At 40.7% G+C, this 27606-nt stretch overlaps 1 protein-coding gene across 1 annotated transcript in view; it reads left to right on the top strand.

Moving 5' to 3' along the window:
- mao (monoamine oxidase) overlaps nt 1-27606 on the top strand; it is a 112990-nt gene that overhangs the window by 70257 nt on the left and 15127 nt on the right. The window contains exons 6-13 of the mRNA XM_055644638.1: nt 518-659; nt 2012-2161; nt 7701-7860; nt 13867-13963; nt 16659-16712; nt 18129-18186; nt 20313-20410; nt 22896-23007. Coding sequence (XP_055500613.1) covers nt 518-659; nt 2012-2161; nt 7701-7860; nt 13867-13963; nt 16659-16712; nt 18129-18186; nt 20313-20410; nt 22896-23007 — 871 coding nt within the window. The remainder of the gene's footprint in view (nt 1-517; nt 660-2011; nt 2162-7700; nt 7861-13866; nt 13964-16658; nt 16713-18128; nt 18187-20312; nt 20411-22895; nt 23008-27606) is intronic.

The raw sequence follows: 27606 nt of genomic DNA, 5'->3' as shown, positions 1-27606 counted from the left end.
CTGTGATGTTAAAGTCCGCAAGCACCTACAGTCGATCCCTGGCAAAGGGATTGTGGGCTCCATGATGTTAAGCAGACGACCGCGGTGGAGCTCTCAAAATCGGTCTCCAGCAAAGGCCGGCAACTTCTCGATGTTAGGCCGCAGTGCGGACAGAGATACAATACGGAAAATAATCGCATCTCCGTCGATGTAAGAGATTAGAAAAAGTTTCCCCAACCCCCCTCCCCACCCCCCACATAAAACAAGCTGAAGAACACTAAAAACATACATTTAAAACACAAAGAAGGAAGGGACAGACAGACAGACTGTTGGCGAGGCAGCCATTGCTGGGACCACCCAGTGGATATAAGAAGCTATAGGGAGTCTGAAAACCGTGAACTCCAGGCTCAGGAACAGCTTCTTGCCAACAACCATCAGTTAAAGAATTGAGGAACTGTACTTGAAGAAAGCTAACAATGTTTTTGTTTGGAGTTTATGATTAATTTTCTTCACATTTCCCTTTAATTTTAATATTCAGGGTTGCCAAGCATTTTGCTACACTCTTTGTGAATGTAAATGTCACCTCTGAACCACATGAAGTCTCAGCTCTTTGGTTTCTGTGGTATATCAAACAGTGTGGTGGGACAACCCGCATATTTTCAACTACTAATGGAGGGCAGGTGAGCAAACATTTTAAATGCCGCGATCTCTATTTGGTATGTTTAGTGAAGCTTTCTGAATAAAAATTTGTACTTGCTTTGTATGCATTTGGCTGTGTAGTTACAAAAAGGTGGTTGATTAGTGACTTCATTCTGTTAACTGGAGCATTATTTGAGGATTGCATCAACATTTTTGCCAGATGCTCCTATTGTTGTTGGAATAAATGATTCCAGAGAGAATAGCAGGTAGAATGTCTTCCCAATAAACCTTAAAAATACTCTCTTAAATGTAGGTACATGCTGTTAACAGACCAGCAACCATTTTCAAAAGTGACTTATTTCAGTGTTCAAAAAGTAATTGCTTTTCAAAAAAAAAAATTATTTAAAAGGTCGTTATTTTCAATTGACTCTATTTAATGTTTCTATATCTGAGTATCCCGTTTTCCAGGATTAGAATTCTTGTGGCTGTGCCATCTCATTTTCCCATTGTTCCAAATTAACTCATCCATTGTCCTAATATCATTGCCTTAAGTTCTGTATTTTTGTACAAGACATGTCTCTCAGAAATTGACAACTATAACTCCATGACCGAGACTAATAACGCTAGATTTTGGGCTTCAGGACACATCACCTGAGGCTTCTTTGCTGCTCATGCACTGCTCCACTGTGTGGAATGACCAGAGTAGTGAGGCTTCCAGCTCAATTGGATCCTCAGGGCCATGCAAGTTTGGTGCAGCCAAGGTGATGTGTATAAAACACAATCCAGCCCATTATCTCTTAACATCGGCCTCTAATATGTACAACTTGGCTATTACAGGATTTTGTTTAATGACCATGCTTTGCCCATGTTTAATGACAACTATGTGCGGAACAGTGGTGTAGCGATATAGTTGCAGTCTTACAGCGCCAGAGACCCGGGTTCAATCCTGACTACGGGTGCTGTCTGTACAGTGTTTGCATATTCTTCCTGTGACTGGGTGGGTTTTCACCGGGTGCGTCTGTTTCCTCTCACATTCTGAAGACGCATGGGTTTATAGGTTAATTTGCTTCTGTAAATTGTCCCTAGAGTATAGAATAAGTGTACAGAGTGATTGTTGTACGGACTTGGTGGGCCAAAGGGCCTGTTTCCACGCTGTATCTCTAAACTAAACAATATGTTTCCGATGTAATCATTATATTCATACCTGAGAGTGCTTATCTTGCTGTAAAATATTTAAGGTTGCCTGGAGTTTATAAAATATCAATGCAAGACTTGTTTTTCTTTTACAGGTAGTTCCTTTTGCCTTAGAAGTCTTCACCACTATAAGGGAGCTATTGTAACAAACTGTTTTATAGTTCACAATATTCCATTGGTGCATATTTTGCATTTTTAGGAGAGAAAGTTTCTTGGTGGATCTGGCCAGATCTGTGAACAATTAATGAGCCGCCTTGGAGACGGCGTGAAGCTGCAAAAGCCTGTGATGCGGATTGATCAAACACAAGATCCAGTGGTTGTGGAGACTCTTGATCATGAACTGTTTGAGGTAAGGAAAATTATTCTGTCAATTGATGTTATCCTGAGGAGGACTTTACAGTCAAGTATAAGGAATCATGAAAAGGGGCCCAGATATTACTGGGACATTATCTGTCAGCATAAATACAGTGGAGCCATACATGCTTTTGCCCGGGACTGAGATACTGCCCAAATCTTGCATTGGTGTTTGCAGGAATACATTATTTGCATGTTCATGTTGTTTCTAGGAGAACTTTTCTAACTTACTTTTGCAAATTTGATGTGTGAAAGACAATATGACGCTTGCAGCAGTCTCCATCTTACCAACCACGGTGTGGAAACAATCCTTGAGTAACTTAAAAATATGATGGGCAGATCAATAATTACTGCACTGTGCCTGAATTGCAGTGTCCCATTGCAGTTTACGCAATTTCTATTTGGGTTTATTCTTTACAGGAGTGATAATTATAGCAGTTATCAAAAATATTTTCATTGACATGCTTTTTTTCCTATATTCATGGACTGCTAATTTGCAAAGGATGGGATATTCTTGGATGTTTTCCAGCATAATTTGTACATTATTGAATTGAAGCTAATTGTGAGGTGGACAAATTGTGAGGTGGACAAATGCAGGCAGCATGTTACCCTATGATGAAACCCTGTAAAACCCATTCTACTTTTGTCTTCCTGTGATTTCAAAATCAATAAACTGCTTGGTTATACCAAAGCCTACATCATCCATGTAATTAATACATACAGTGGCTTGCAAAAGTTTTCATACCCCTTGAACTTTTCCACATTTTGTCACGTTACAACCACAAACGTAAATGTATTTTATTGGGATTTTATGTGATAGACCAACACAAAGTGGTGCATAATTGTGAAGTGGAAGGAAAATGATACATGGTTTTCAAATTTTTTTACAAATAAAAAACTGAAAAGTGTGGCGTGCAAAAGTATTCAGCCCCCCTGACTTTGTAGAACCACCTTTCGCTGCAATTACAGCTGCAAGTCTTTTGGGGTATGTCTCTACCAGCTTTGCACATCTAGAGACTGACATTTTTGTCCATTGTTCTTTGCAAAATAGCTCAGGCTCAGTCAGATTGGATGGAGAGCGTCTGTGAACAGCAATTTTCAAGTCTTGCCAGAGATTCTCAATTGGATTTAGGTCTGGACTTTGACTGGGCCATTCTAACACATGAATATGCTTTGATCTAAATCATTCCATTGTAGCTCTGGCTGTATGTTTAGGGTCGTTGTCCTGCTGGAAGGTGAACCTCTGCCCCAGTCTCAAGTCTTTTACAGACTCTAACAGGTTTTCTTCCAAGATTGCCCTGTATTTGGCTCCATCCATCTTCCCATCAACTCTGACCAGCTTCCCTGTCACTGCTGAAGAAAAACATCCCAACAGCATGATGCTGCCACCACCATGTTTCACAGTGGGGATGGTGTGTTCAGGGTGATGTGCAGTGTTAGTTTTCCACCACACATAGCGTTTTGCATTTAGGCCAAAAACTTCAATTTTGGTCTCATCTGACCAGAGCACCTTTCCTCCACATGTTTGCTGTGTCCCCCACATGGCTTGTGGCAAACTGCAAACGGGACTTCTTATGGCTTTTTTTCAACAATGGCTTTCTTCTTGCCACTCTTCCATAAAGGCCCGATTTGTGGAGTGCACGACTAATAGTTGTCCTGTGGACAGATTCTCCCACCTGAGCTGTGGATCTCTGCAGCTCCTCCAGAGTTACCATGGGCCTCTTGGCTGCTTCTCTGATCAATGCTCTCCTTGCCCGGCCTGTCAGTTTAGGTGGACGGCCATGTCTTGGTAGGTTTGCAGTTGTGCCATACTCTTTCTATTTTCGGATGATGGATTGAACAGTGCTCTGTGAGATGTTCAAAGCTTGGGATATTTTTTTATAACCTAACCCTGCTTTAAACTTTTCCACAACTTTATCCCTGACCTGTCTGGTGTGTTCCTTGGGCTTCATGATGCTGTTTGTTCACTAATGTTCTCTAACAAACCTCTGAGGCCTTCACAGAACAGCTGTATTTATACTGAGATTAGATTATACACAAGTGGACTCTATTTACTAATTAGGTGACTTCTGAAGGCAATTGTTTGCACTGGATTTTATTTAGGGGTATCAGAGTAAAGGGGGCTGAATACTTTTGCACGCCACACTTTTCAGTTTTTTATTTGTAAAAAAATTTGAAAACCATGTATCATTTTCCTTCCACTTCACAATTATGCGCCACTTTGTGTTGGTCTATCACATAAAATCCCAATAAAATACATTTACGTTTGTGGTTGTAACGTGACAAAATGTGGAAAAGTTCAAGGGGTATGAATACTTTTGCAAGCCACTGTATATTCCTTATATCCTGTACTTCAATGGATATTTATTGTCACATATGCAATTATGTAATGAAATTCATTATGCATATAATGTCGGTGCCGCATTACAATGAATTATTATAGAGAATCTGTTTGAGATGGCCACTTAAGAAATGAAAGAAGTGTTTGCTGCCACGGACTGATTAGTTGGTGGCTCGGGTTGTGGGCGATAAGGGTTCAGTTTACAGAGCCTCTTTCTGCCTTTTTGGGTGATGTGCACTTACACCAGGAGGTGAGACGATCACCACATTATATCTACACTTTGACTTCCTTTCGTAACCACAGTACTCATGTAACTAGTTTAGCTAAACCTTGCCAATGGTGATTTTACTTCCCCGGAATATTGATGGTGGGGAACTTGACGATAGCAAAGTTGTCAAATTTTAAGAAGTGGGTAGATTTATCTTTGGAATAGATAATTGCCTAGCGGTACAATGGGTGCCATTTATTGAACCAGTTTAGGTCTTGCAAAATGCAAACGGGAAAAAATGTTTTGTAATTTGAGAAATTGCGAATGAAAATGAAGATTGGACATTGCTGATCTTCCTCTTTTCTGTTGTTATGATGGAGACAAAGCATTGAGGAAGCAGAAGATGATTGGGCCAAAGGTGATGGTTTGAAGCGTGATGGAGCAATGTTTTGGAGATGGAAGTACTGGTCATTAATGTGCTCAGAGATTCTCAATTGGATTTAGGTCTGGACTTTGACTGGGCCATTCTAACACATGAATATGCTTTGATCTAAACCATTCCATTGTAGCTCTGGCTGTATGTTTAGGGTCGTTGTCCTGCTGGGTTAAGGGTTAGGGTTAGGGTTAGGGATCTATTCTCCTTTATGACTCTGGTCTTTTGTGATTTGGATTTAATTCATTTTTACTATGACTTCTTGATACCAACTTCATCATTGGATACCTTGACATCGACAGCAGTTAATGTCATCTCGCCTCTGGCAAGCAGCTCTTTTCCCATTATTGGGCCACGTTTGTGATGAGCTCCGAAGCCAGTACTCCTGGTGGAACGTAAACTAAGGATTTATAAGCGCGTTTTGTTAAATGTCACTTGATGATACTGTTGATGATGCAATGTTTGGGTGTTGGGTTGCAGGATAGTAATGAAGGAAATGGATTTGACCTGCTTTTGCAGATACAATGTGAATATGTCATTGTGCTTATTGCTAGAAAGATATCAATAGTACTGAAAGAGCACATCTGAAAGTATAGCTTAGCCTGGTGTGTTTTGTCAGCATCATGATACTGTCATGTATATAGCACGTTGTTCTATACTCATTGAACCAGAGTTAATTCTCTGACTTGTTTATGATTTGTAAGAGAGAGAGAGATGTCAAAATGTGTGGAGACTGATTGTGCTGGAATTCAATGTTGCTGCTATGTATGGTTCACAGTCTCTCGTGGGTTCTCCGTGTTTATCTGCTGGATATGTTCCGAGTCAGGTCCATTTAGCATAATACTATTATCAGAAAATACAATGGAGGATGCACTCACCATAAAGATATGAGTTCACCATCCCAAGCACTGCATGAAGAACAGATGATGAGGTCATTTCGCAATGGAGTAGAAAATATGTTTAAGAGAGAACTGCAGTTGCTGGAAAAATCGAAGGTGGACAAAAATGCTGGAGAAACTCAGCGGGTGAGGCAGCATCTATGGAGAGAAGGAATAGGCGACGTTTCGGGTCGAGACCCTTCTTCGGACTGCTATTTCAAGTTTATTTGTCACATACACATACAAGGTGTGCAGTGAAATAAAAGTAGCAATGTCTGTGGATTGTGCAAACAACTACAGAACAGAATAGAACAGAATCAGTATTTACATTATTAGAAAAAAACCCATCAATTTTAAAAAGACACAACACAACAGTAAATTGACTGTTATGAGGAGGCCTTGAAGAACCATTTGGGGTGGAAGATTGCAACCTTCACGTGGTCCGCCCTGTTTCGACGAAAGCAATCAACCCGCCGTGCGCAATTTAATAAGATCATATAGAACAAGTTGTCCTACAACACAAGAAGAAGAAGAAGAATCAATTGAACTGATAATGTATTTGTTGTATCGAGACCCTGCGATAATGCTGGATGGCACTTGGTTATCTTGCACAGAATCTTTCTGGTAAAGGAGCTGCTCTACCAAACTCCAAAGCAATTAGTATTTGGCAGTCTATTGCTTCAGTCTTGTGATCCTTCCTTGACTGTCTTCTCTATGATACAGGATACAGAAATATAGGTGTGTGTCAAAATCTTCTTGTAGTTTCTACTGGAGGGAAACTCGAGGCAAAGTAGACAAATAATGATTACAATATTGTTTTTCAAGTTTTCAGCTATCTTTAGACAGATGCTGCCTACCGTTGTGTGTTGCATTTCTCGCTGCAACCTATGTCTCGTGCAATGTGAACAGTAAAGTTAAATGCATAAGGCCATTGATACCAATTTTAAGCTATGTTAATTATGTAATTGGATTCATGGTGGGTTAATGTGAAAAATGAGGAGAAGCATCTAGTGTTTGGGTGGATTGAGGTGGTAGAAAATTGAAGGAAATATTTTCTGGCCCATGGAAATCTTCAATCTCCAATGTTCTTGCCCCGATTTTGTACTAAAATTCTTTGCAATGCGGCACAAATTTACAGCACTTGTTTTCTTGGAGAAAGGAAATGCACTCTTTGGGGACTAAATATATGCCTTTAGAGGAGATTATTGTGCTGATTCAGTATGTCATTCATTTTTGCCCTGAAGAAATTTTAAATCCAGTAACAATGAAGGTGCAGAACTTTGTATTCTGGGATGAACATGAGTCTTGGTGGGTTTCCTATCACTGCTCCATGCTAAAGTGGGCTCTGAGACTTGCATCTGATGTGATTATTGTTAATGTTCTTACGGAATACTCCTAGACTGAAATCAATTGTTGGTGAGGAATATATAGAAGAACCATCACTTGCTTCAAGATTTGAGATCTCTTTGTGAGGAAGGTGTGAATTTGGATTTCACCCTGATCTTCAGTTCTGTTCTTAAGCCAAAATTTTGCCCTGGACTAGTTTCCATAGAGCTGTTTATAGCAGGGAAATTAGTTTTCCATCTGCAAAAGATCTATTTGGGAAAATGAGGCTGCTGGGAGGAAATAGAGGAATGATGGAAAGCAAACAATCCTTTTTTTTTTGTTATTTAGGCAAAATATATTGTCAGTGCCATTCCACCATGCCTCAGTCTAAAGATTCATTACGAACCACCCCTTCCATCTCTGCGAAACCAGCTTATCCAACGTGTTCCCATGGGATGTGTAATCAAATGCATGGTATACTACAAAGAAAACTTCTGGAGGAAGAAAGGTATGTGTCTTTCCAAAAGACTAATTGATGCTAATAATTATTTTGTACCCAAGTTATGAACTTTTAACAACATTTTGGTTCAGTACTTTTATAGTTAAGCACAATTGATGTCAATGCCATTTGAAATTTAAAGGGAGTTGAACAAGCTCCCATTAAGCATTCCATGAGCTGCACTGAAATAATTTATATCCACAAGTACAGAAATTGGTCGATGAGAATCAACTAACAAGCATCCAAAATCTGCAGCCTCCAGTTGCTAATAGGCAGCATTCACTTAGACTTTTAGGTGCACTTGAAGACCATTGAGTTTTGGGTAGACCAAAGTGCATCTTTCACTGAGTTAATTAAGTTATATTCAGCAGCACCTAATGTTTGCTTTGCTATGAGTCCCTGCCATGGAACAGCCAATAGGTTAGAGGATCCTTTGTTAGGCAGTTTGCATGACAGATATCCAGAAGGACCCTTGCAATCTTGTTCAAATCTTCTTGGCAAATGCAGTGTTCAGAAAGAGGTGGATGATTGTCTTGTTCTTTATCACAGCTGTTTAAGGTCAGGATTCATTGGGAGATAGACTCTGATTGTGCTGGATCTCATTACTCACCAAGCAAGGTCAAATGGTTTTGACAGTCTTGACCAAAGATCTTATAGCGGAGATCTTTGGTCTTGACAAATGGTTTTGACAGTCTTGACAAATGGTTTTGACAGTCTCTGCTTGGAGAACCGTTCCTGTGGATGCACTATGTCTTTCTCCTATAGAGCTTGCAGGAAGTTCCATGCTCACCACTGATACTCTTGTGGTCAAAGAGATTTTCTGCAGGCTGCAGAAAGACACAAGGACAGGTAGTGCGGCAAAGTCCAATTGAATGGAACGTTGAGGTGCATGGTTGATGTCTCTCCATTGCTGGTTTTGATTTGCAATAGAATCTTGGATGCTTTCCATCCTGCAGTGGATCAGTTGTGACGGGATTACAAAAATGCAATCAGGGTAGTGGGTAATGGCTTCCCTTCTAATGTCTGGGGAGCAAGATTTTCCCCTGACTTCCATCATCGGTCAAGGCATGCAAGCTCATAATTAGCAGCACTTCCATGGTTATGTCGTGGTGACAGCTCATTACTAGTTAATGCACTCCTCATGGAGCAATGCTGCCGTTACTGGCCACAGCACTGCGAGCGAGGATGCTGAATTTTGAGCTGCCAGTTTAGTGCTAAGCCTATCCCTTTAATCATGTCATTAATGCCACACAACACAATGAAGAATATCTTTGGTGTGAAATGTGCACTGTGCTCTTTCAATGTGGAAGAATACTGAATCATTCACTGCAGGAGCATGATAGATGATTGTTAGAGCCACTCCCTCCTTACTCTGTAATTCTCGGGTTGTCCTAAAGTATTGAGGACTTAGACATTGATTGCAAAAGAGCGTGGTACATTTGCCCTAATATCTGATTCTATGAATATAACTATACCAGGCTTTCACCTGATGAGACGGTGCGACAGCTGTCTTTATTTAAGCTTCAGTTCCCAAAGGTTTTTGAGTATTTTATGCATTTGTCCAGATTGCCGTTGTTGGGGGCGTACTACAGACACCCGAATAGTAAATCTGTGTAGAGCCACAGGAGATGGGCAAGGTCCTAAATTAGTATTTCTCCTCTGTATTTACCGAGGAGAAAGACAGTAGGACGGAGGAAATTGGATCAGTCACTGGAAGTGTTGTGAGAGCAGTCAAGGTTACCGTCGAAGAAGTACTGAAGGTTGACAAATCTCCAGGGCCTGATCAGATATATCCAAGGACATTGAGGGAAACTAGAATGGAAATTGCGGGAGCCCTGTTTGAAATTTACGAGTCGTTCTTAAATACAGGAGAGGTGCCAGAAGATTGGAGGGTGGCAAATGTTGTGCCTCTTTTCAAGAAGGGCTGCAGCGAAAATGCTGGGAACTATATGCCGGTGAGCTTAACATCTGTAGTTGGTATGTTACTGGAGAGTATTCTGAGGGATAGGTTATACAGGTATTTGGATGGGTAAGGGCTGATTAGGGACAGTCAGCATGGTTTTGGCCGTGTCAAAAAGTTTGATGAGGGCAGAGCTGTAAATGTTGTGTACATGGACTTCAGTAAAGCATTCAACAAGATTCAGCATGGTAGGCTGCTCTGGAAGGTTAGATTGCATGGGATCCAAGGAGAGATAGTTGAATGGTTCCATGGAAGAAGTTGAAATTTGTTCCATGGAAGAAAGCACATTAGGCAGGAAATGGAGTTGCGTAAACTGATGGGACTGAAGGCTGATGAATCCCCAGGGCCTTATGGTCTGCATCCTAGGGTACTTAAGGAAGTGGCTCTAGAAATCATGGACGCATTGGTGATCATTTCCCAATGTTCTATAGATTCAGGATCAGTTCCTGTGGATTGGAGGGTTACTAATGTTATCCCACTTTTTAAGAAAGGCGGGAGAAACAGGGAATTAGCCTGATATCAGTGGTGGGGGAAGATGCTGGAGTCAATTATAAAAGATGAAATAGCGGCACATTTGGAAAGGAGTAACAGGATCGGTCCGAGTCAGCATGGATTTACAAAGGGAAAATCATGCTTGACTAATCTTATGGAACTTTTTGAAGATGTAACTAGGAAAATGGACAAGGGAGAGCCAGTGGATGTAGTGTACCTGGACTTTCAGAAAGCATTTGATAAGGTTTCACATAGGAGATTAGTGGGCAAAATTAGAGCACATGGTATTAGGGGTAGGGTATTGACATGGATAGAAAACTGGTTGGCAGACAGGAACCAAAGTGTAGGGATTAACGGGTCCCTTTTCAGAATGGCAGGCAGTGACTAGTGGGGTACTGCAAGGCTCAGTGCTGGGACTGCAGCTATTTACAATATACATCAATGATATAGATTAAGGGATTCAAAGATAGAGCTCTTAAAGATAACGGAGTCAGGGGATATGGGGAGAAGGCAGGAACGGAGTACTGAATGTGGATGATCAGCCATGATCACAGTGAATGGCAGTGCTGGCTCGAAGGGCCAAATGGCCTACTCCTGCACCTATTGTCTATTGAAGCAGAGGGTGATGGTGAAAGATTGCTTCACGGACTGGAGGCCTGTGACTAGTGGTGTGCCTCAGGATTCCATGTTGGGCCCGCTACTGTTTACCATCTACATCAATGATTTTGATGAGAACATACAGTGCAAGATTAGCAAGTCTGCTGATGATACAAACATTAGTGGTTTTGCAGATAGTGAAGATGGTTGTGAAAAATTGCACCAGGATCTGGATCGATTGGCCAGGTGGGCCGAGGAATGGTTGATGGAAATTAATACAAAGAAGTGTGAGGTGTTGCATTTTGGGACGTTGAACACGGGCAGGACCTAAACAGTAAATGGTAGGCCTCTGGGTAGTGTTGTAGATCAGAAGGAACTGAGAGTACAGGTGCATGGTTACTTGAAGGTCGAGTCGCAGGTAGATAAGGTGGTCAAAAAGGCTTTTGGCACTTTGGCCTTCATCAGTCAGAGTATTGAGTATAGAAGTTGGGAGGTCATGTTGCAGTTGTATAAGACATTGGTGAGGCCGCATTTAGAATATTGTGTTCAGTTCTGGGCATCATGTTATAGGAAAGATATTGTCAAGCTTGAAAGGGTTCAGAAAATATTTACAATGATGTTGCCAGGACTAGACGGTGTGAGGAGCTATCGGGAGAGGTTGAGTAGGCTGGGTCTCTATTCCATGGAGCGCAGGAAGATGAGGGGAGATCTAATAGAGGTGTACAAAATCATGAGAGGAATAGATCGGGTAGATGCACAATCTTTTTCCCAGAGTAGGTGAATCGAGGACCAGAGGACATAGGTTCAAGGTGAAGGGGAAAAGATTTATTGGGAATCCGAGGGGTAACTTTTTTGCACTATTGGTAGTGGATGTATGGAACAAGCTGCCAGAGAAGGTAGTTGAGGCTGGGACTATCCCATTGTTTCAGAAACAGTTAGAGAGGTACATGGATAGGACAGGTTTGGAGGATATGGACCAAGCGCAGGCAAGTGGGACTAGTGTAGCTGGGACATTGTTGGCGGTGTTGGCGAGTTGGGCCGAAGGGCCTGTTTCCACATTGTATCACTCTATGACTATGTGAGTGACATCAGCATGACTGAATCTGATATTAGGTTGATGCCAGATGAACTGTTTGGTTGAAGATGGATGCAAAGTGCTGGGGTAACTCAGTGAGCCAGGCAGCATCTCTGGAGAAAAGGATGGGAGATGTTTATGATCTGGAACTTTCTTCAGACTGAAAGTGGTGGGTGGTGGGGGTGGTGGGGTGAAGAGTTGGAGGCAAGAAAAGACCAGGATCAATTACAGCTGATACTTGGTTATTGACTTTCCAAGTAGCTGGGCTGCTCATGAGGGCAGTTCCGGGGTAACCACACTGCTGGAGTCATGTATAGGCCAGGTTTGGAATGGTAGATATCCTTACCCGAGGGAAGACATTAGAGAACCAGATGGGTTTTTATGACATTCCAGTAATTTCATGACCGCTATTATCAAGACTAATTGTCTTTCACGGTAGATAATGAATTAATTGAATTTAAATTACCCAGATGCTGTGGCAGTGTTTAAACTCTGGATTGTTAGTCTAGGTTTCTGGATTACTGACCAGCAATTTAACAGCTCCACCACTGTTCCTTGTGAGTGATGAGACACAACAATGCTGTAGTTATCAATCAATCATTTTAATTAATTTCTGTCAAGTGTTAAACCAATGGATAAGGAATTCTTAATGATAGCTTCAAGAACCACTAATCCAGATTTGTCACTAGAAGCAACTATAATTAATTTATGACATATCTCAAATTTAGTTCAGTTTAGATCCAAGAGTTTAGTTTAGTTTAGCTTAGAGGTACAGCGCGGAAACAGGCCTTTCAGCTCACTGAGTCCACACCGACCAGCGCTCTCTGCACATTAGCACTATCCTACACACACCAGGGATAATTTACATTTATACCAAGCCAATTGACCTATAAACCTGTACAACTTTGGAGTGTGGGAGGAAACCGGTCGGAGGTAACCCATGGGGAGAACGTACAAACTCTGTAGAGGCAGCACCCGTAGTCGGGATTGAGCCCGGGTGTCTGGCGCTGCAAGTGCTGTATGCAGCAACTTTACTGCTGCGCCATGGCAATGCCCCATAAAAATGACTCGTATTTTATGCCAGAATATTATTTTCTGAACAATTATCTAATTTTGGCTAACTTTAAATAAATCAAAGTTGTTGCCCCCTCTCCTCTCAATAAGGAGGCTGCTTCATTGTATTACCAGTCATTCAAAGGTTGTTTCACAAATAAGTTTTACATTTACCCACAAAATCAGCCTGTTCCATTAGGTTTTATTTTGATTAAGTTGAATCTGCTTGCCTCTGTTATCTTGTCTTGTTTTTCCTTTATTTGAATCCCTTTTTGTTTCCTTCCATGAAACTTCATCTGCCTCCTGCTGTCCCAATTACCAAGAACACACATTTATTTCTATGGGATGTCATATTTACTTTACACAAATAATTGTTCATCTTTGCACTGCCATCCTTGTCCTCGTTTAGTTTAGTTTATAAATACAGCTTGGAAACAGGGGGTCTGCACTGCACTGACCAGCAATCCCTGCACATTAACTATCCTACACACAATAGGGATAATCTTTACACATATATCAAGCCAATTAACCTACAAACCCATACGTCTTTGGAGTGTGGGAGGAAACCAAAGATCTCGGAGAAAACCCACGCGGTCATGGGGAATACGTGCAAACTCCGATTAGACAGCACCCGTAGTCTGGATCGGACCCTGGTCTCTGGCACTGCAAGCGCTGTAAGGCAGCAATTCTACCGCTGCGCCACCGTGCCGTATTTGTACTATTAAAGATTTCTTCTAAATCATATATGAAGATACTATGTAATAAGTTGTAATTATATTATTAGTTAGTTGAAAATCTCTATCAGAATTAGATGTGTCTTATTTCTTTTTTTAATCAGACTATTGTGGAAGCATGATCATTCAAGATGAGGAATCTCCTATTGGCCTTACTCTGGATGACAGCAAACCAGATGGGTCGTTTCCTGCTATCATTGGGTAAGTTTATAATGGCATAGACACTGACAGCAGACTCTTCAAAGATACAGTCATCAGAATTGCAATGGTGATTTAAGATTGGTTCCAATGAGGCATTTAACAAGGTCTCTCATGGTAAACTAATTCAGAAGATTAAGATGCATTGGATCCATGTGATTTGATAGTTTGGATTCAGAGCTATCTTACTCAAGGAAGACAAGGACTAGGAGGGAAGGATGTTATTCTTGCTAGAGGGCCTTGACCAGTGGTGTTCCACACAGATCAGTGTTGGGACTTCTATTTTTGTGATAATATATAAATGATTTGGCTGAAAATATAGATGGGTTGGTTAGTAAGTTAAAACATACACAACCCCCCCCCCACCCCCAAACTCATAGTAGATTGATGATTGCATATGTGCTGTTTCCAGCACAAGCAATTTCATCACCTGGACTAGTCATTTTCAATTTCATCTCCTGTACCTCTTCAATTGTTGCATTCAGCTTTTACATTACTAGTGTAATTCTACATCCATTTGTTATGAATTTAGGTTTGTTATAGTTATCGTCTTAAATTCAGTGGCGTCACTTAATATCGTAGGCAGTAAGAGTGATTTACTCTTATGGAATAAAGTCTTGCTTCTCTTTCTCAGTTCATGATAATTCTTCAGTGGATGTAATCCTCTCATTGTTCAAATGGATAGCCGTGTTTTTAACACATGTTCAATCAATTTGAAGATTGAATTAGCATCATGTGCTGCAAGATTTGGATTAAATCATAATGCAGCTTACTTCCAGGATATGATGAATGTGAAGATTAGTAGTTATGAGCAGAAACACTTTGTTATCCCCAGGTAGTAATGTGAACATATTGTTGCTGTACATCATTATGCATCTTGCTTCATTTAACAAAGAAACAAAGCCCTCTGCATCCTACCTTATCAGGTTGTTCTTGTTCAGCTCCTTCTGCTTTGGTTGCAGACATTGTTTTTTAGTTGACTGATATTCTTCTTTATTCATGACCCTAATAACTGAGGCATGTGCCCTAGTATTTGTGTTCAGCTGCTTCTTCAGCTCAGTGAAGTCATCAGTCAAAACTAGAGAGGATTATTCTTGCCTGTCAGCAACCATTTATTCAGTCTATTGAAGCCTTCATATAATGGGGGCACAGATGACTGCTGCATTTTGGTGACATTGTGGGATAATGAGCATTTAATTGTAATACGTCGGTGGACGTCACAGGAAAATTAATTGCACATAGACACACAGAAGCGGAATTCCAGAGATGAAGTGGGAGACATTACCCTTAACATCAGGGTAGGATGGGGTGGAGAGGTTGCAAGTAAGACTGAAAGCATTGGTGAGCACGTGTTAACTCTCTGGTACTTGGAATCACAGCTTACACAATGGAAGATAACTGCAGTTGTGAATGTCATTGCATAATTTCTTTGGGCAATGTCCCTAACTCGACTATCGACAACTGTTTCATCATTGAACATTCCAGGTTGGGTCAGGGAAGGAGCTGTTTTCCATTGATTTTGAAGTGCACAGCTCCTATTGCAATGCATATGAGAATAAAACAGATATGTTTAGGGCAGCATTGTGACACAGCGATAGAGCAGCTGCCTTCGAGCCCCAGAGACCCCGGGTTAGATCTTGACTATGGATGCTGTGTGTACGAAGTTTGTACGTTCTCCCCGATAGTTTTCTCAGATATCTATGGTTTACTATTGTGTAGGACAGTATTAGTGTATGGGGTAATCATTGGTCTGTGCAGACTCGGTGTGCCAAAGGGCCTGTTTCTACACTGTATCTCTAAAGTTTATGTGGAGAAAGACCTGAAATCAGGGCTACATATAATCTATTCCACTGGTCAGATATGTGTGCAGCCCAGCCCATTTTCAGAACAAGGTGCTAAATCAGGATCTAAGCAACCTAAAAAGATGTCATGACTATTCAGGACAATTGAGACATAGCTCTTTGAGCACAACTGTGTGTCACATTGGATGGTTGCTACACCTTTATAACAAGTGCAGCTAGGACAAAACATAAAGTGCTGGAGGAACTTAGTGGGTCAAGCAGCTTCAGTGAAGGGAATCGACAGGCAACATTTTGGTTCAGGACCCTTCTTCAGTAGAATTAGGGAGGAGAATGGTGGAAAAATGAGGTGGGGGTGGAGCAAAGCCTGGCAAGAGATAAACGGATACAGGCGAGAGATGTTTGTTGGCAGATGGGTGGAGTAAGTGACAAAGACCAGAGGGGAACAGAATGTAAAGCCAGACAGTGGGATATAGATGGAAGGGAATGGGAGAGGGGACAGAGTGGGGATGGTAGGGAAAAAGACCCCTTTGGCATGGGAGATAAGCGTCAGGAGGAGGGGAAAGGAGCGATGTGACGGGGGATGGTGGGAAATGGTGGGAGAGATGTGCGTCTACTGGAGTGGGGGAGCGAGATACAGGAAAGAGAGGGGGAATAGGGGTATTATTTGAAATTGGAAAATTCGATATTTATACCATTGGGGGTTGTAAGCTACCCAAGTGCAGCTTGTTGATTTTTCTATTAATCTTTCAGTATATCAATTGAATTAATGCTTTCTAAATGAATATGCTGTGTGAAAAATTGCATTGGAAGTATACTTGCATTTTTTTTTTTGATGGAGTAATATAGCAGCATAGGGCGGTTTGGATGCAAAAATATCTCCAACTCTTCTCTTTCAGGTTTATCCTTGCTCGAAAAGCACGGCGTCTGGTAAATCTCACAAAGGAAGAGAGGTAAGTGGATATTTTGGAATCTTTGGCATTCTCTGCCACAAAAGTTCCATGGGGCTCTATGCCAGGTATATTTAAAACAAATAGCAGGATATGGGTTAGTGCGGGAAAAAAGCAGAGGTAAAAGAATCAGCCATGATCATTTGAAATTACAAAGTGGGTACAACCAGCTGAAAGGCCATTTACCCATTTCTATTTTGTGAAAACTTAAATGTTAATACTATGCTTAATAATGAACAACCTTGAAGGGTCTCAACCCGAAACATCACCTATTCCTTTTCTCCGGAGATGCTCCCTGACCCACTGAGTTACTCCAGCTTTTTATGTCTATCTTCAGTTTAAATCAGCATCTGTCGTCCCTTCCTACACAATGCAAAATGTCTGATCTTTGACCTCTAAAGTTTCTTCCCAAAGTCTTTCCATATTTTCTTTATGATGGTACTTAAAACTTGCATGCCTAAAGTCACCTGAAGTTTTCATCTGATTTATTTCTTGTGAAGCATACTGGGTACTCTTCCTAAATGCACAATATATGTGCCAGCAATCATAATCAGCTAACTATTTTGTAAAAGACAAACTGCTGGAGGAACTCAGCAGATCAGGCAGCATATGTGGACTGCAGATACCACCTGGCCTGCTGAGTTCCTCCAGCACTTTTTGTTTTGCTCAAGATTCCAGCATCTGCAGTCTTTTGGGTCTCTATTTTTGTAAAATGTCTTTCTGAAGTTGTTTAAATTTGCCACTGAATATGTCACTTAAATTTGGTACATCAATATGTGAGGTGTGCAACTCATAAAAATGATATAGACTAAAAATGCTGGAGTAACTCAGTGGGACAGGCAGTATCTCTGGAGAGAAGGAATGGGTGACATTTCGGGTCGAGACCTATCTGAAGAAGAGTCTGGACCCAAAATCAGATTTAATTGATTGTATATAGTGGAAAGAGACTGTTTGCTTTTTCGCGCCATGTCTTTTGATTGTCTATTCCTTTTCTCCAGAGATGCTGCCTGTCCCGCTGAGTTACTCCAGCATTTTGTGTCTATCTTCGATTTAAACCAGCATATGCAACTCTTTCCTACTCGTAAAAATTGATTTCCAGCTTTGTTGGTCCATTGGTATTTAGATATATTGGTGTTTTATTCTTCATTAACAATATATTAAATCCTGCTTTTTTTAATCATTAGGGTTTTTTTGGTCATTAAGGTTTTACTCTACCATGCAATATGTAAGCACTGTTTATAAATTGGCATGTTTATTTGATTTAATATGATTTAAGGACATTACTTACAAATTTGTGAAGAAGTAATGGCTGAAACTCAAATGTACAGCTTGTTGTGCCCAGAAAGCTACATTCCACCCAGGCATGTATTTTCATTTTCATGACTTATTTGTGATATGGATAATTTTTATGTCGTGCAGGATGCAGAAGATCTGTGAGATTTATGCCAAGGTTCTTGAAACTGATGAGGCATTACATGTAAGCTGTTTCTTCTTGCATTCCTGTTGGTTTTTATTAGATATTCAGATTTAACACCTTGCAAATATGCATCTCACCTTAGAGCAAGACCTTCAAACCCTTATGTTCTTATACTTTTGATCAAGAGACATAAATATACGAGATCTTCTATTTTACTACTATTCTGATCAATACCCTGGTCTCAATGGCAATTTCAAATATAAGCAGGTTTTGGAAACAGGATTTTACCTGCTAAGGTCATGTTAAAAGCCAGTTCTGAAAAAAAGCTTGCAGAACTGGGATAAATACAGAGGGTCTTGAATCACAGAATGGACCAATATAGTTATTCCTCTACATTCCGGGGTAAACTGGCAATAATAGAAAACTTGTAACTTGAGAAAATGTTTCATTTTTTTGTTCAATGTTAAAACTCTAGTTTAAACCTTGTTTGTAATCACATTTCCACTGACTGGATAACTCACAAATTTCACTCTATCTGTACATGTGACGATAAACTAAACCAAAATCAAGTGGATGTCGATCTTTGTCGACACAGCTGAACAGTTGTTTTAACAAGGATCACTCTTCACTAGACAATGATTTCAATTGTTGTTGCTAACAGTAAGCATCTGTGATACAACGGTAAAAAGAAAAGCACCCAAAGGGGGCAGTTATGTTGTAGTGAAAATTCACATATGGAACATTAGTTATTGAAGGGAAAGCTGCACTGGATGTGCAACTTATCATAATTATCAATTTGTTAGTGTCCTCTGATGAAGAATTCTATCTACACTAGGCCAGTGGATTATTCATTATTTGAACTAAACTCCAGGAGATTTTAAGGCTATCACTGCCTTTACATTTATGACAAAGGTACTGCCTGATATCCAAAGAGACAGAGTTATGGTAGCAATGATTTAACTATTCATTTATCAAAATCAAATTCAGCTAAATCTTCCCCCCCCCTTGTGAAGCTGATATATTTTCAGAACCACACTTGGCAGTGTGTCTTTTCAGCTGCCAGTGGATTTAATGAATTGCCCTCCCCCTGACACTGGCCAATCTGTATGCATGCCACATAATGTCAAGGGCAACACTTCAAAATATTATTTTCGGTTCAAATCCAGCTGGAGCTCAGGCACTGATCAGATACTCAGGCTCTTCACTTCTTTAGCTCTTTCCAATAGCAGCTGTGCATTATCATTTTTCATAGTCCGATTACTTTGAGAGTGAAAAAGCAGGAAACCATTGCACTGGCCAATGTCAGTTTCTATTCTAATTTATTCTAATTAACTTGTTCTTCACTGTGCAGATAGGAAGGTGACTGCAGGTTGAGCCAAAGCTCAATCACCCAAGATTACCAGACTTGGATTTGGAGGTTGGCAGCCCGCCATTGGTCAATGAAACAAATAAATTGTATTTTTCCTTGTACGTGCTACTGAACAGATCCTGGGTTTAGACTGAGTAAACTACCAGCCTTGGAGTTTAAACCTCAAGCCACACCCATCACATATGAAACAGCAATTAATGGGGGGGGGGGGGGAAATCAGACAAATAAGAGCTTTTTATCGTGGTCACAAGCCAAGACCAGCGAGAATGAGCCAAACCTGTCTTGGACTTCTGAATCTTGGGTGCATAACAATCTCATTAATAAAAACAGAAATTGCTGTCAACATTTAGCAGTTAGCTTTAAATTGTTTACAGAGCTAAGGCAAGTAAAGGAGAAGAAAATAACTAAGAAGCCATTTAAATGCAAGTTGTTGCAAGAATTATAATACGATCAGTTCAGTTTTATTTGTCATATGTAGCCTAACAGTTCAGACAGTGTCTATGGTGGGGGTGGGAGGTGTTGTGGAGAACAGAGTTCCTGTTATAGAAGTAGAACCGTACAACAGAAAGGGCTATTTCTCATAGAAAGAGAGAGAGGTTCATTTGAAATTGTTGAATTTGATATTGAGTCTGGTTGAAAATGAGGTGCTACTCCTCAAGCACGATTACAAGGCATCATTGGAACAAAGGCAAACCGAGGCACGGTCAGAATTGGAGTGGGATGGAAAATTAAAATGGGAGTGGATTAAAAACAGAAGATTTGTAGAGCAGTTACCCAAATTGCATTTGTACACATTGTGTCTTTGCATTTTGCACAGCCTGTCCATTATGAAGAAAAGAACTGGTGTGAAGAGCAGTATTCAGGTGGATGTTACACTGCATACTATCCTCCAGGAATTATGACTCAGTATGGCAAGTAAGTACAATAATTTTATTACTTTATTACTTTTGTCAGCTGTTGAAAACTTGCTTGCAACTAAATTAATTCAGATAGGGTTCATTAATGTGGAGGGCTGCAGTCGATCAGATATTAAATATTTTCAGACATGGGTTCGATGCATTTTTGGACTTCCAGGAAATCGAGGGCAATGGTCAAATCCCGATCTCAATGATAGATGAAGCAGATGCAAGGGTCCTTTTGGTACATTGCTGCTATTTTATATGTGGTAGTTTTAAAAGAGATTTCTGATATAGTCCAAATATTCATGCTTCAGCATTTTCAGGTGAAATCAAACTTCTTTATAATGGTCAGTGGAGTCAGTAATATTTGCTTCTGTAGATCAGGTTAACAGTCTGTACAGGCACTCCCTGATTGAAAGATGAACTGATTTATGAAATTTTAGCACAAATTCTCCGATACATTTTAAAAACATTTTTCTGGATATTGATAACAATAATGTTTCATGGTATTCATTAATGACTAGATATAGTATAAATTCCATTAATTTAATTATGGGTAGTGTCATGGTGACTATTCAATGAAATTAAAGAATTACAGCAACTGTATATAGATTATACTATTTGAGTAGCTATAGAAAATGCACATCTCAGACTTATGGACAATTTTTGAGAATGAAACCCTTTCATAACCTGAGGACTATCTGTATATATTCCCAAGTATGCTGTTCCTCAGTCATGGTGTGCTAATGAATTCTTAAACATAGTTATACCATCTTAATAAGTGGCAGTAAATATCTCTTAGGCACTGTTACAATCATTTGTATATCTTCATTGTATGCCAAGAAAACCAATGGAATAATTTTAGTTTGCGTCCTATCTAAATTTGAGAAAAATCTTACATACATGATTTCAAGATAATACATGTGCTCAACAGTTAGTGCAAAGAGAATGAACAGAGTTCAGAATATAGTGGTACGTATACAAAGAAGGCGCAGATTTAAAAAAATGTGCAATGTCCACAACAAGGTAAATTGAGCGGATGAGAACACATTGCTTTGCTTGAGAGGGGATTGTTCAAGAGTCTGGAATCAGCAGTGAAGAACCTGTGCTTGGATTTGGTGGTACGTGCATTCAAGCTTTTGTACCTTCTGCCCGACAGAAAGGAGAGCAGAGGGAATGACCAGGGTGTAAGTGTTCCCTGATCATGTTAGCTTTCTTGAAATCTTGGGCAAAACAGTTGCAAATTAAGCTGCGATGCATCTGATATAATTATTTCTATGGTGCATGTAGAAAATGGTACAGGTAATTTAAGACATGCCAAATTTCATTACTTGTGTGAGGAAGCAGAAGTGTTGATGTGCTTTATGCCATGGCATTAATGTGATTGGATCAGCACAAATTGTTGGACAAATGCCTAGGAACTTGAGATGGTGATCATTTCCATTTCAGCAGCATTGATCAGACTGGGGCTTGTACACCATTCAGTTTCCTGAAGTCAAGACCTAGCTCCTTCATTTTGATGACAGAGAGGGAGATCAGTGTCCCCATGTTAAAGAGCTTTCTATTTCCTTCCTGTACTCTGTCTCTTCATAGTTTGAGATGCAGCCTACTGTGGTGGTGTCATCTACGAACTTGTAAATGGAATTGGAGCAAAGTTTGGCTGCACAATCATGATATAGGGAGTAGTATTGTAAGGAAATTAAGACATGGTCTTGCGGGGCACCTGTGTTGAGAATTATTGTGGAGGACGTACTGTCTGCTATCCTCATTCATTGTGGTCTATGGGTCAGAAAAGCAAGGATATAGTTACAGTGGCGGCTGGGTGGGATTTCTGAGTTTTAGGCCCAGGATTTGGGTGGTATTATGGCAATGAACGTGCAGCTGCAGTCAATGAATGGGACACAGGTGTCGTTGATATGCAGATGTTCCAGAGATGAGCATAGGGCCAGGGTGATGCCGCCTCTTGTGGAGCTGTTGAAATTGCAGTGGATCGAGGTTGTTTGGAATTAATGGGTACCATGACCAGCTTCTCAAAATACATCATGATAAAATGTCAGAACCTCCTGGACAGTATCATTAAGGAACGTTAACTTGCTTTTCTTTGATAGCGATGGTTGGGTTATTTTGAAGCAGACGGGAACTTCAGAATGGAGTTGGGAGATGGTAAAGATGCTCACTAATATTCCTGCCAGCTAGTCGACAGTTTCTGAAGAGGCTCCATCCACGGCAATAGCTTTCCACAGATTTACTCATGGGAAGGGCCGATCGGTGACTATGGGACCAGGTGACATTATTACATTGCCCTGCTTTTAAAAATGAACATAGAATGCATTGAGCTCAGAAATGAAGTGTAGGAATGGGAAAGGAATTCCAGTAATCAGTAAATTTGCACCATCGGTTTATACATGCTTGTTTGTGTGCATGTACATTTTGATCGATTAACTGCAATTGTGTTTCAATATTCTAAATCATTGTGTCGTTGAATAATTTTATCTTTGAAGAATCCTGAGACAGCCATTTCAGAAGATCTACTTTGCTGGAACTGAGACGGCCACTGAGTGGAGTGGATACATGGAAGGTGCTGTGCAGGCTGGAGAGAGAGCAGCCAGAGAGGTAGGGCAAAACTAAACTGTAATAAAATAGCATTTTTATATTATATTACAATTATTTGAAGGCAGTTTAACAGTGCTGAGGAGTTACAGGATTTCCTGACAAGTTTAAAATGGAAATGGCTTTTTTATGAGTAGGAACATTCCTGGAATCTCAAATATGAAATACTCTATGTATGTTGCATATAGCTTAAAACAATGTTTACCACTGGAGTCGACACACAGATTAATTAATTATTTTATTTTGGAAGATGTCATGTGAAGTGAATTTTTTGTTCATACACAGAGCTTTGCACATAAATGATAGTTTTAATGGTGGCACTCCCTGCAAGTCAGAAGGATGCAGATTTAAGGTAAATTGCAGAGATGAGCACATAATCTAGCCTGACAGTCAGAGCAGAACTGAGGGAGTGATGAACTGAAATGCCAAACTAAATTAAACTGAGTCATGGTCTGTCCTTTCAGAAATTCTAAAAAAAAATCCTCGGATGTTATCTGAAGAAATCATGTTATCTGGACAGCATCCATCCTTCAACTAACATAAAAATAATGGTTTTCTGGCATTTTATCTGATTGTTGTTTTATGGGGCTTGCTGTGCCCAACCTTGCAGTCACAGTTATTGTAAGAGGAAACCTTTCAGGGGTGCTTCAATGACCTAATGATTTGAAAATGGAAATGGAAACGAGTACAAGAACTTTTTACTGCCTTTATTACATTATGTTCATCCTAACTACCTTGATTTTCATTTGTTAATTCCGTTAACAACCTTTGTTAACTCATTAAATTGTGATATTTACTTGCATCTTACTTTAGCTAGAATGCTCTTCTATTCAAGATTACGCTGCCCTTCATAATGTTTGGGACAAAGACCCATAATTTATTTATTTGCCTCTGTACTCCACAACATGCTGTTCAATTCCATTATCAATTCCTCAATAGAATAGCAACCGATGCTTACATGCAGGAAATCTAGACAATATTTAGGCATGGGCGTGTTAAAGGCAAGTGAAATCCATACCTCAAAACTGCCTGGCACCAAAATGAAAAAGTCTACCAAACTAAAGATAGGCACAAAAAGCTGGAGTAACTCAGCAGGCCAGGCAACATCTCTGGAGAGAAGGAATGGGTGATGTTTCAGATCGAGACCTTTTTTCAGACCAAACTACTCTTGATTATCAACACCAACACTAGCAAGTCTCTGGTACACATAAATGCTGGAGAAACTCAGCGGGTGCAGCAGCATCTATGGAGCGAAGGAAATAGGCGACATTTCGGGCCGAAGCCCTCCTCCATCAGTCTGAAGAAGGGTTTTGGCCCGAAACGTCGCCTATTTCCTTCGCTCCATAGATGCTGCTGCACCCGCTGAGTTTCTCCAGCACTTTTGTGTACCTTCGATCTTCCTGCATCTGCAGTTCCTTCTTGAACACCAGCAAGTCTCCCACTGTCAATTTCCTGGGAATCACCATTTGACCAGTGCATCTGCAGATTTTGATGGAAGCCGTTACTCTATCATACTTGGGAAGAAATATTATTTTTGTTAGTTTGTAACTTTGCTTCACCTGGTTAAGTCTATTGTAATATTTACATTATATCAGTAGAGCGAAAGGCATGGGTGCCGATTTGAGGCGACTGTAAATAGGATTTGAAATGGGCAGTGGAGCAGTGGGGTGAGCAAAGCACTTAAATTATTCATAAAGACAATTATGATATTGATCAGTTGACCTAGTTGGAACATGGCGATCATGACTTTTGTGCAACAATATGGAAATATGGAACCTGTTCTGTGAGGTGAATGGGTAAAATTGGCTAGTAGCTGGGGCTCCAATTTAGCAACAAACCATCCCAAGCTGTGCAGAATATATGTGCTTCGGTTTGCTGCAATTTCCCTCTCCAAGTTTATGCATGTATGTACCTGTTCTGAGAAAATAATATGGTGAATACCTGTGAAGAAGAAGAATAAAGGAAAAACAATTATTTCCAGTAAGAATTGAAAGGCCCAAATAATTTAATTAACTATTGCTTGTATTTGAAAAGTAGCAAAATTTATAGAAAATAGACAATAGGTGCAGGAGTAGGCCATTCTGCCTTTCGAGCCAGCACGGCCATTTAATGTGATCATGGCTGATCATCCCCAATCAGTACCCCATTCCTGCCTTTTCCCCATATCCCCTGACTCCACTATCTTCAAGAGCCCTCCAGCTTCAAGAGCCCTATCCAGCTCTCTTATGAAAGCATCCAGAGAACCTGCCTCCACCGCCCTCTGAGGCAGAGAATTCCACACACTCACAACTCTCTGTGAGAAAAAGTGTTTCCTCGTCTCCGTTCTAAATGGCTTACCCCTTATTTTTAAACTGTGGCCCCTGATTCTCGACTCCCCCAACATCGGGAAATTGTTTCCTGCCTCCAGCGTGTCCAAACCCTTAACAATCTTATATGTTTCAATAAGATCCCCTCTCATCATTCTAAACTCCAGAGTTTACAAGCCCAGCTGCTTCATTCTCTCAGCATATGACAGTTCCACCATCCCGGGAATTAACCATGTAAACCTTGCGCAACATTCCCTCAATAGCAAGAATGTCCTTCCTCAAATTAGGCAACCAAAACTGCACACAATACTCCAGGTGTGGTCTCACTAGGGCTCTGTACAACTGCAGAAGGACCTATTTGCTCCTATACTCGACTCCTCTTTTTATAAAGGCCAACATGCCATTCACTTTCTTCACTGCCTGCTGTACCTGCATGCTTACTTTCATAGACTGATGAACAAGGACCCCCAGATCCTGCTGTACTTCCCCTTTTCCCAACTTATTGCCATTTCGATAGTAATCTGCCTTCCTGTTTTTGCTATCAAAGTGGATAACTTCACATTTCTCCACATTAAACGTCATCTGCTGTGCATCCGCACACTCCCCCAACCTGTCCAAGTCACCCTGCATTCTCATAGCATCCTCCTCACAGTTCACACTGCCACCCAGCTTTGTGTCATCTGCAAATTTGCTAATGTTACTTTGAATCCCTTCATCCAAACCATTGATGTATATTGTAAATAGCTGCGGTCCCCGTACCGAGCCTTGCGGTACCCCACTAGCAACTGCCTGCCATTCTGAAAGGGACCCGTTAATCACCATTCTCTGTTTCCTGCCTGCCAACCAATTTTCTATCCATGTCAGCACTCTACCCCCAATGCCATGTGTCGTAATTTTGCCCACTAATCTCCTATGTGGGACCTTATCAAATGATTTCTGAAAGTCCAGGTACACTGCATCCACTGGCTCTCCCTTGTCCATTTTACTAGTTACATCTTCAAAAAATTCCAGAAGATTAGTCAAGCATGATTTCCCCTTCATAAATCCACGCTGACTCGGACCGATCCTGTTACTGCTATCCAAATTTGCGGCTGTTTCATATTTTATAATTGACTCCAGCATCTTCCCCACCACCGATGTTAGGCTAACAGGTCTATAATTCCCTGTTTTCTCTCTCCTGCCTTTCTTAAAAAGTGGGATAACATTAGGAACCCTCCAATCCACAGGAACTGATCCTGAGTCTATAGAACATTGGAAAATTTTCACCAATGCATCCTCGATTTCTAAAGCCACTTCCTTACGTACCCTGGGATGCAGACCATCAGGCCCTGGGGACTTATCAGCCTTCAGTCTACCCAACACCATTTCCTGCTTAATGTGGATTTCCTTCAGTTCCTCCATACCCCAGATCTTCTTGCCACTACTATACCAGGAAGATTGTTTGTGTCCTCCTTTGTGAAGACGGATCCAAAGTACCTGTTCAACTCATCTACCATTTCCTTGTTCCCCATATTAAATTCACCTTTTTCGGTCTTCAAGGGTACAAATTTGGTCTTAACTAATTTTTTTCTCTTCACATACCTAAAGAAACTTTTACTATCCTGCTTTATATTCTTGGCTAGCTTACCTTCGTACCTCATCTTTTCTCCCCGTATTGTCTTTTTAGTTATTTTCTGTTGCTCTTGAAACATTACCCAATCCACTTGCTTCCCACTCATCTTTGCTACATTGTACTTCTCTTTTATTTTTATACTGTCCCTGACGTCCCTTGTCAGCCATGGTTGTCACTTACTCCCCTTGGAATCTTTCTTCCTCCTAGGAATGAACTGATCCTGCACCTTCTGTATTAATCCTAGAAATACCTGTCATTTTTGTTCCACTGTAATCCCTGCTAGTGTATCTTTCCAGTCAGCTTTGGCCAGCTCCTTCCTCATGGCCACATGGTCCCCTTCATTCAACTGTAACACTGACACCTCCGATCTACTCTTCTCCCTCTCCAATTGTAGATTAAACCTGACCATGTTATGGTCACTACTTCCTAAAACCCCTTTTTCACGGGGCGACTTGACGCAAGAGTTAACCATAGTTGAACATCGTGGGAACCTCTTGCGATAACCGTACGGCATTCGTGGACCACCGTGGCGCTAACGGCAGGTACTCGTGTAACTTGGTGACTCGGGAGAAAATTCAAACAAGCTTGAATTTCTCCAAGAGTGACTTGTACACTTGTGGTTGAATATTGCAACATTATATGCACGTAGTGGCCAGTGCGATATCCGTACTGACTCTTGCGTGT

The sequence above is a fragment of the Leucoraja erinacea genome, chromosome 13 (assembly GCF_028641065.1).
Source record: "Leucoraja erinacea ecotype New England chromosome 13, Leri_hhj_1, whole genome shotgun sequence".
In the NCBI taxonomy this organism is placed as follows: domain Eukaryota; kingdom Metazoa; phylum Chordata; class Chondrichthyes; order Rajiformes; family Rajidae; genus Leucoraja; species Leucoraja erinaceus.
This window is presented reverse-complemented; position numbering and strand designations above follow the sequence as displayed.